Consider the following 11,282-nt stretch of genomic DNA (forward strand, 5'->3'; position numbering starts at 1 on the left):
TGGAAACTTTGGAAATTGTGGTTAACAATTTATTCTTCGTTAACGAAAGTTAGAGTTGAATGAATTGCCTTTTAGATCAAGGACTTGATAATCTTCATGAAAATAGATAGATTTGATTGTTGGATCTTATAGAATACTGTGCTCAATGTCATTATTATACTTGATTCCATGAAAATAGGTTTGATAGTATGGTAGTGAAGCTAATAGTCTTCGAAAGGAGTTATTAGTATTCTTAATGGTGTATTCATCCTATTGAACTCGGTTATGATTGTTGTAAGGGTAGTAGGATCTCATTGTCATCATATCATGCTAGTGGGGAAGTTTATCCCTAGATGTTTTAGTATCATCGATTTATCTTTTTAATTTAATTGTTTGTGCTTTAGTAATTTAGTTAGTTTAGACATATATTCTCCAATTTTGTATGTTACTAAGGATCAATTGGTAGCCGGAAAATAATCATTTACTACGTTGTTCCCTGTGGATTCGACCCTAACTGCCGCTATACTAGTTGCATATTAGGATTTGTTTGATAGTGCATAAACGACCTATCAAAAATATGGAAAATTTCTTCAAGTATTGAGCAAGTTACAGCTCAACATCCCCTTCTTAGAAGCCATTAAGGAAATGTCCTCTTATGCTAAGTTCTTCAAGGACATCATTTCCAACAAACGCAAGCTAGAGGAGAGTGTGGTGGAATCTCTGAATGGGCAATGTAGCGCTATTTTGCAATGCAAGGTTCCTAAGAAACATGCTGATCCTGGTAGTTTTACTATCCCGCTAAAGTTTGGGAAAGATATGTCTGCCATAGCCCTTGCTGATTTAGGGGCTAGTGTGAGTGTGATGCCGTTAACTCTATGCAAAAAGATCAATGGCGAGATGAAAGCTACTCAGATGTCCATACAATTAGCCGATCGATCTGTGAGATACCCAGTTGGCATTCTTGAGGATTTCCCCGTCCAAGTTGGTAATTACTTTGTACCCTGCGATTTCGTCATTATGGATATGGAAGAGGATGCTCGCATTCCGGTGATTTTGGGTCGTGATTTTTCAAAGACTACAACAGCCAATTTTGATGTGAAGAATGGGAAGTTATCACTTGAAATTTTGGGAGAACAACTGCATTTCCATCTCCCCTCATCCATGGCACATTCTGCCATTGGGGAGACTGTTTATCGGGTGGATGCGATAGTTGATGCTACTACAGAGAGGGAGTCCACACCCTCCATTGTTGATCCACTTTATGCAGCTATTGAAGGCAACTACGAGAAGGATAGGGCCAATGTGATTGAGATGGTCCATGTTTTAGATGTTGCACCTACATTTGTTGCTGCAAAAGCTAAGTTTAAGGACACCCCACCTTGGAAGGTGTCCACCATTGAGGAACGAAAGGAGTGTACTACGCCTCCTCAGGTAGAATTAAAACCCCTCCTTCCTTATTTGAAGTATGTCTTTCTAGAGGATAATGACACTTACCCTGTTATTGTCAATGCTGAACTCAACGGCACTCAAATTGAGCGATTACTCACAGTTCTGAAAAAGTATAAGAGTGTTATTGGGTACACTATTGATGACATCAAGGGTATTAATCCCTCATTCTGCACTCATGAGATGTGGTCCCTCTGGTCCTGGAGGTGGCGTTCGGGCCAGTGATCATTTATTTGATCTTTTGCCAAACACTACGAACCGTGCTTGGGCTGGCTTGGGGGGATAATCACTTCCCACTCACGCACTCACTCATGCACCTGCATTCTTTTTTATCATTTTCAGCATATAGAGTTAGGTTTTATTTCTCGCATGCATATAAAAAAAAAAAAAAAAAAAAAAAAAAAAAAAAAAAAAAAAAAACGTGTTAAGGCTTGATGAGAACTGTTGGAATCCCCTGTTTATGAGTAACACTGTCTTTTCCCCTAAAATAAATTTTGCAAATTTTTTTTGACTGGTATTTTGGCATGTGATACTGTTATTTGGATGTCAGAGGCAAACCGTAGACACTCCTAATTTGAGAACCAGTTAAGTGGCATTTAATTGCCTCATGAGCATGAGTAGGTTAGCCGGTGAGTAAGCCTATTCAAATGTGTGTGCATTATCTACTAGGATGCCCATTAGGGGCTAGACTGATCTTGACTTTGCTTTACTCCTCCTAGAATTTGACTAACTGTACCTGGTTGAAAATGATTTTCAGGCTTAGATGTTACTTGAAACCACATGGACTAAAAAGCCACCTTGCACTACTTGACTTTAGGTTTTAGCCCTCTTGAGCTTGAGCCCCTTTTCTTTCAACCCGCATTACTAAAGCTCCACAAACCTAGAATTTCCCCCTTACACCTTAGGGAGTGAATCAATTATTTAAGTTTGATGTTGGTTGTTGGTGTGGTTACTGATCCATAATGGTAAAATCTCGAGCTTCTTTTAAATTCTTCTGTATATAGACACCCCCAAGTATTATTTCTATTTCTTTGAAAAAAAAAAAAAAAAAACTCAACAGAAACAACAAAAGAATGTGATTTTTGTTTGTAGTTATGAATTCAATTAAAAGGGGTTATATCTTATTCTTTCAGAAGCTCAAAATTTCATTGATTTAGTTCGTTTATGATTAGCTGTATGATGTTTATGCTTGAATTGTGTGTAGTGTCGAGAAACGAGATTTCACTCCCTACTGTCCCTACTAGGTCTCATACTTTTAGCACGACCAATAACCTTAGCCAACGTTGCTCCCATTATTAGCCTGAATTAATTCTCTTGGTAGTTGAAGTCTATTTCGAAGGAGAAGGATAGCAAAGTTAAAGTGAAACTCTTTAGAATGTTGTTTGCACTAGAGAGAACTTTTTGTCCTTCAAGACACATGAGAGTGAGAGTTGGGAGGGAAACACTGCTGGGGAATGGAAGTAGTCATTTTCACTACTTCGGTGTGTGTAATGAGTTCTAGACTCATCGACAATGGAGTGGTGAGTTGCCCCGTGAGTACCTCCTCATTTGATTTATGATGTGTTTACAATGGCCTTAACTGGTTACCTTTTGGATGAATCGTGAAAGCCTGATTGCGCTATGATAGTCCGGATTGATGTTGAGTGTGCCTAAATGCCGAGTCGTTTGAAGTGGCTTTTAAATGAATTTCGAAAACCTTTGGGGAAGAACTTTGTTGACCTATATGATCTCCACTTTTCTTTGACGGTCCATTTGCTTGGGGACAAGCAAGGGTTTGGCTTGGGGAGTTTGATCTGTGCACTTTATACTATACTTTTATGCTCCCTTCCCTTGCATTTTTATGGCATTTTGATGTGTGATTTCGCATTTTCCATGTGGTTTTACGCTTGGTTGGAGTTTTGTGTATCTTTGATTATTTCAGGCCATTTTACTCCACTCTTGTATTGGAAGCGAATCACTCCTGAGCATTAGAATGCGTGCTTCGAGATTTGGAAGATTTGGAGACCGCATTGCGACACTTTTGTGAGCTCATGGGTCCATTCGGACATTCTTTGAGTCCCGTTGGGTTTCGTTTGTACTTTTGCCGCGTTCTCATGAAGAAAAGTAAGCACAAGATGATAGGCCTGGGCGGGTATTTTCATACCCGGGTAATTTCAAGCAAGAAGTAAGAACGCAAGCATCCAAGCCCAGGACCCGGTCGGGTCCATCACAAACCCGGCCGGGTTTGTTTAAATTTACTTGCTGCAATGATCAACCCACGGACCCGGTTGGGTCTTGCTCAAACCCGGTCAGGTCCTGCAATTTCTACTCTCTGGAAAACTCTCCACACACGGACCTGGTCGGGTCTTGCTTAAACCCGGTCCGGTCTTCAGAAACCCGGTCCGGTCTTCCAGAAACCAGGTCCGGTCCTGCTTTAATAACCGTTTTTCTGCGCAGTTTTCTTATTTAATCACAAGGGAATGTAATAGAACGGAGGTTAACATTTTCTCTGTTTTCTTTAGAGACTTTTAATTCTTCACTTTGGGGAAGAAACTTTGTAACTTCATTTACTTTCGTTCGTCATTTGGTATTCGATTTCAAGTACTATTTCTTTATCCCTTCCTTGTTATTACTTTTAATCATGTTTTCTTTAATGAATTTTTATTGTGTTGCAATTAATATGTGTGAGTAGTTTCTTAATCTAGGGTTAGATGGAACCCTAGCCATGATTTTGATGATGAATTATTGAGTTCCAATTCCTTTTTGTTATGCATAATCCTTGTTCATGCTTGATCTCTTATGCTAGTTAACTTACGTTTTTCAATGGAAACTTTGGAAATTGTGGTTAACAATTTATTCTTCATTAACGAAAGTTAGAGTTGAATGAATTGCCTTTTAGATCAAGGACTTGATAATCTTCATGAAAATAGATAGATTTGATTGTTGGATCTTATAGAATACTGTGCTCAATGTCATTATTATACTTGATTCCATGAAAATAGGTTTGATAGTATGGTAGTGAAGCTAATAGTCTTCGAAAGGAGTTATTAGTATTCTTAATGGTGTATTCGTCCTATTGAACTCGGTTATGATTGTTGTAAGGGTAGTAGGATCTCATTGTCATCATATCATGCTAGTGGGGAAGTTTATCCCTAGATGTTTTAGTATCATCGATTTATCTTTTTAATTTAATTGTTTGCGCTTTAGTAATTTAGTTAGTTTAGACATATATTCTCCAATTTTATATGTTACTAAGGATCAATTGGTAGCCGGAAAATAATCATTTACTACGTTGTTCCCTGTGGATTCGACCCTAACTGCCGCTATACTAGTTGCATATTAGGATTTGTTTGATAGTACATAAACGACCTATCACAGCACGTAGACCGAAAAAGATATTTAATGTCGTTTTTACCCAACATAATGATTTTTATTTGAAAAAAGGGGCGTCATTAGTATTTCTTATGGGGTACTTCTTTTAAAAATCCGGTTGAAAAAAGAACTTATTTGTTTATTTTCCGGCGTATACACTAAAAAAGATATTTAACATCATTTTTTCCCACCAAAACGATATTTTTTTTAAAAAATGAACGTCGTGATTAACCTTATGGGGTAAATCTTTGGAAGATACGGTTGAAACAAGTACTTGTTCGCTTATTTTCCGGCACATAGACCAAAAAAGACATTGAACATCCGTTTTTTGTAAACATCTCATTGTGATGGGTAAAAACAATATTAAATATCCTTTTTGGTCTACGTGTCTGGAAAAAGGTGTATAAATACTTATTTCAACCGAATTTCCGAAAGAGTTACCCCATAAAGATAAGCGCAACGTCCGTTTTTTGAAAAAATATCGTTATGATGGGTAAAAACGATGTTAAAGTACAAAAACACAAGGATACTATTGGTAACTAGGAAAGTCAAAGGTAATTAAGGATGGTCAACAAAGGTAAGATGATTCGTAATGGTCAGCAGTCATTTAGGCTGGTCAAAGGTCATTTGAGTTGGTCAACGGTCACTTGGCCTAAATGGTGTGGACTTTAATTCTTTGGTGGCAATTATTCGCAAAAAACAAACTTTGAGCCTGTAATTCACAAAAGCCGTAAACTTGAAGGCTGTTATTTGCAAAATTCGCTACTTAAAAATAATTTTTGGATTTTAAGCTTAAGAAAAATAATTATTCACATATTGAATCAAAAATGAGCTATTAAGATATAATTAAATAAATTAAAATTTCATTTTTTGGAAAATTTTGATAAATGGGTCAGGACCTATACTAAACAAAATATTAATTTTAAGATAATTTTCAATATTAATTTTATAGTGGGACTATTTGTTTTATAATTTATGAAAAGGTAGATATTTATGAAATTGATTGGATACTAAAGCTAACTCAGAGTGTAAATTTAGTCTTATAAAACTTTTTAATTATGAATGATTATGTATATATAAATGATTATAATTTTGTTATTATTGTACGCGTTTATTCAAATGTTGCATTTATCTAGAAAATAGTAATATCTAACTAAAAGGCTTAATAATAAGAAAATTCTCAACCATGCTTCCGACATGTACAAAATGTGAGACGTAATTTCGATACGTAAAATACGGCGAACACAATAAGGTTATTTAAACACACTTATGGCTCGAGCAACATTATATTGGAAGATGACGACTCCCAATGAGTTAAGGGTTGTTTGCCTCACCCTAATGGGCCCTTACATATATCAAACAAAGATATGTGTTGCATTCATTTAATAGTATTCAGATTCCATGCCCTAATACTCAAGTTGAAGTGTTTGAAAATTATGTCCCCATACTCAAGGAGAAGGATCTGAAATTTAATATATAAAAAAGTAAATAAAAGAACATTTATAAGTTGACATATTTTGAATAGTATATCATGTATATTAAATTTTATGACGCTCAATAGAAGTGTCACAATGATCTGAAAACTAAAATACATTATCAGTCAATGACTGAAGTTTAATGATGAATTTTAGCATCAAAATGAATCCCTTATGTTACATAAAACACCTTGCATATTATTTATTTTGATGCACTTATTTATGCATATTACTTATTGAAATGCTCACATTTTATACTTGTACAAGAGTTGTCAGGTTTTTATTCTCGATGTAATAGTTGAACCAATTCCCACCGACAGTTCCCCTATATGAGGACAGATGGTGTAGGTGACTTTGTATTAAGTTAAGAGCTAATGTATATGCTATGTGATATTAAGCTATAAGATTTATGTAACTTATATAATAGGTATGTTGCAACTATAGTCATTTATTAAAGCAAGATGTAGAACGTAAAATCGTATTTTAGTGTTTTAAACTTTTATTGAAAATATTGTTATTCCACAATGATAATAGCTCGAAAAATTACCAAACTTCCGCTTCAGCATTATTTAATAGATTCAGGAAAGATGGGTCCGCTACAAATATTATTTCTCAGAGCGAGGTTGTAGATGTGTGCGTTTCCATAGCCTCGTGGAACCTTTATAAATCTATAATAGGTTGTATATTATAACAGCTCGACAAATTACTAAACTTCCGCTTCAGCATTATTATAAACCTGTTTCAACAAATCAATCATTTCATATTCCAAACTTTCAACTCTACATAGCTCAATCGCCAAATCATTTCCTAACTTGTAATTTCAGGCGTGTTATTCCACGATTATTACAAGAATAATCGCTAAGGAAAACTATCTAACTAAAATCTAAATCATAACATAAGTTAAACTATTACGACCTAACCGAAAAGATTTAACGTAGATTAAGATAGTTTTAAAATACTAATTACAAAACTAAGGCGGAAAGATATATTAGAACTATATACACAAAATGAGTGGACGTAGCTCTCTGCCCGTATCCCGACTTTAACCTTTAGGCACCTGCATATAACGACGACATGTAATATCAGCCAAATAGGCTAAGCTAGATTCCATACTGTGGATCCAAACATATATGCAGATAGGATACAGTAAATATATCCTATAAACCATTTACTTTTTCAAACACAATACTATAAAAATAATATATTATAAAAAAAAAAACACTTTTCCTTCATTTTATGTTTTCATAAATTACACACTGTTCATTGTTCTTTACTAAATCATTTTCTTTCAAAATCTTAAAATCACCTTTCAAATCTATGGAATGGAATGAACTTTATTTTCATTGGGCTAGCTATGCCCTCCGGATAACTATTAGACAAAGATTCCTAGTGTGCACACCCCACAAACGGCCAAACCGTAGCAGAAGATCTATGTCCGAGGTACTGATCAACATACCTTTGTACTCTTTTCTTGTAACTATTAAAGATTCGAGTAAGAAATCTAACCTTTTAAGTTACAGCAAACAACCTAGCACAATCAATACGACTCCTAAATGAAATCGGTATCTACAATATAAACATGTATGTGTTTAATAATCGATGGTAGATTTGACTTGACTAGCTAATAAACTTTGTTTACTTTTATTTTATTTTTTTATGAAATATCAACTTTTTATTTGAATTTAATATAATTTATTAGTATAATTAATTTAATTATATCACCAATATCTTTAATAACCAAAGTAATATTCACCATATCAAAATAATCTCTTAGTTTATTAATCAATACTAAAATTCCTAATTTAAATTTGAAATTTCATCAGAAACTTAAAATGGGCATAATTTCTTCCATACATATCATAATCATGCGTTTCTTGAGCCTATCTTGGGTAAAATTCGATATGAACAACTTTTGTGAAATAGCATTTTTGTAAAAACCGCTAAGAAACTGCTTAAATTGGTATTTTTCGAAACTGCCATAAATTCTTATGAATTTCTTCTACATAATACTTCAAGATAAATGGTAGAACATTAATAATCAAGGTTACTAATAAATACATAATTAACTCTTAATTACAACTAATTTTAAAAAAATCCAAATCAATTTCTCTACATAAACCCTATTTTTTAAAACTTAACAAAACCAAAACTAAATGAAAGATTGAACTTACCCACCTCCAAATGAGATTAGAACTCAACAAAGCTTGGAAAATTACCACTTGAATGAGCCCTAAAATCTCAAAATGAACCGAAACCCTAATTTCTTGTCTCTTCCTTAGTTGGTTGAAGAATTTTTCTTAAAAGATGGTGAGGATTAATATTGAAGATACAAATAGTAATGAGAATGAAAGGTAGAGAATGATAGAGTAGACGTTACTGAGATGAGAGACATAAAATGAGAATAAGCATGATAAAGAAATGAAATTATGTCTATCCTTCCACCGTTTCAACTATTTGTTTTATTATTATTATTATTACGGATATTTCATGATATACCACTGAGTTTCTCCGAAATTCACCATTTACCATACAAAATCTTTTAATTCACCATATACCATTGAATTTTCATTCGTTAGCAGATAATACTATTAATGACAACTGCCGTCAGTGTGCCGTTTGTGGTAAATTAATAGTATGCCCTTACGCATTCAAATGGCGCCATTGTTAGGGTTGACATCCCCAAACACAACGTATGTCTTCAAAAAATTGACACCCACCTCAAATTGTATACCATTTAATCCAAAAGAGATGATGGCATATGTTAGTTTGATAGTATGATCCATGTCATCAGAGGTTCAAGAATGATCTCATACCTACATGAGCATCAAAATTCTGCAGCAATAGAACAATTGACCTCGCATCCAATCGTTTCCCACATGTTTTCCCAACAGATACTTTCACATATAGAGAATAACCAAATGGAACAATTCCACCCAAATTTTGGCACTCAAGGAAGTGTATATATTGCAATTAATTAGTGTACAAAATACATATAAACCATATAAAGCATCAAAATCAAACTTTTACAATAAGCAAAAGTTACCCAGATGACAATTCAATCAAACCCACCAAAATTAAACCAATTTGCAACAAAAAAAAAAAATAAAAGTAAAAAAATCAAACCAAAAACACCCAATTGAAAAAAAATTCAATTTATGCTAAAAGTTACTTACTTGAGCAGAAATAATACCATTACAATCAAATTTCAACAGAGATAAAGCACAAGTAACATCTGGGTCAACACCAATAACCCATTCCAACCGACCATTTACTTCAACTCCTTCAATTCTGTTGCTGTTTATTCCATTAATTAAGAGTGAAAATAACCAATTTTTCTTTAAGTATTTGGGAATTAATTTCTAAAATAGTACTAGTTTTAGTACTGGGTTTTCCATTGGGAGCTTGAATTACTTCAATGGTGTTTTCTACATGGTGTGAAGTAGTGCAAAAGAAGCGAAATATAAGAGACTTTGAGAAGAGGGAAGTTGGTTTAAGGTAAAATTTTGAAGAGGAAGAAAGTGGGTTCATGAAATTTGGTGGTAGAATCAGCCGTTGGAAATATTTGTTCTAAAAAAAAGTAATGGTATATATGGTGAATTAATAATTTACCACAAAAGGCACACAGACAGCAATTGTCATTAATGATATTTTGTGCTAACGGATGTAAACTCAATGGTATATGGTGAATTAAAACATTTTGTGTGGTATATGGTGAATTTCAGAGAAACTCAGTGGTATATCATATTATTATTATTATTATTATTATTATTATTATTATTATTATTATTATTATTATTATCATTCTTATTATTACATATGAATTGAGATTTTAAAAAAAGCATTAGTTATATTCTCAATAATTTGGGGTGTTACAATCTACCCCTTAAAATAAGTTTCATCCTCGAAACTAAAACTATCCTTGAACTCACACATAAATTTCTTTTACCTTTCAAAACATAAGTATACAACGATACGTATTTAGCTAACTCTTCTTAATTAAAGGACGAAAGATAAACTTTCATAAAACTATCACACTAGCATACTATCAACATGCCACTAAATCAACTAGAGTCAAACACTTAATACAAGTCAAAACATGTCTTTAGATGATAAAAAAATGAAATCTTAATAATTCTTTCCTCCCTAGCAGATTCGTTACGTCCTCGTAACTCAAAGCGTAACTATTGGAATAAGTTGGATTTTCGGCTCGCATCGCATCTTCAAATTCCCAACTAAGCTCATCATCCTTATGGTTCGAACATAATACTTTCACTAGTTTAACCTCTCCATTTTGAGTTGCTCAAATTTTACTATCAAGAATCTTCACAGGGACCTCCATATATGAGAGGTTATCTTCTAGTGGCAATTCATCAGGTTTTAGTACATGTGAAGGATCACTGATATAGCGACGAAGCTGAGAAATATGAAAAACATTGTGAACTCGAGCTATCAATAGAGGTAATGCCAATCTATAGGCAACTTCACCTATCCTTTCTAGAATCTCCTATGGTTCGATGAACTTAGGGCTTAATTTGCCCTTCATCCCGAACCGCATTACTCCCTTTGTAGGAGACACTTTCAAAAGTACTTTCTCACTAACTTCGAATTCTGTATGTCTTCGGTATTTATCAGCATCACTTTTCTGTCTATCTTGCGCCGCTTTCATTTTCTTTTGTATTAATTTTACTTGTTCCATTGTTTCTTGGATCATTTCAGGACCAAGAATACATGATTCCCCAATATCATCCCAACAAAGAGGACTATGACACTTGCAGCCATACAAGGCTTCACATGGAGCCATACCTATTGAAGAATGATAGCTGTTATTATACGAGAATTCAATCAGACCTAATCTATCTTCCCACGATCCTTGAAATTCTAAGGCACATGCCCTCAACAAGTCTTCAAGTGTTTGGATAGTACGTTCTGTCTGACCATCAGTAGCAGGATGGAAAGTTGTACTCATTTTCAAATGTGTCCGTAAAGCTTCTTGAAGCTTCTGCCAAAAATTAGATAAAAATCTACTATCTC

At 34.1% G+C, this 11,282-nt stretch overlaps 1 protein-coding gene across 1 annotated transcript; it reads left to right on the forward strand.

The window, feature by feature from the left end:
* Positions 1 to 624: 624 nt before the first annotated feature.
* Positions 625 to 2,926, forward strand: LOC130815573 (uncharacterized). Its single transcript, XM_057682061.1, has 3 exons — positions 625 to 1,579; positions 2,630 to 2,658; positions 2,747 to 2,926. The coding sequence occupies exons 1-3, from the start codon at positions 625 to 627 to the stop codon at positions 2,924 to 2,926; spliced, it is 1,164 nt and encodes a 387-aa protein (XP_057538044.1).
* The last annotated feature ends 8,356 nt before the right edge of the window (positions 2,927 to 11,282 follow it).

Source organism: Amaranthus tricolor, chromosome 6 (assembly GCF_026212465.1).
Source record: "Amaranthus tricolor cultivar Red isolate AtriRed21 chromosome 6, ASM2621246v1, whole genome shotgun sequence".
Taxonomy (NCBI): Eukaryota; Viridiplantae; Streptophyta; class Magnoliopsida; order Caryophyllales; family Amaranthaceae; genus Amaranthus; species Amaranthus tricolor.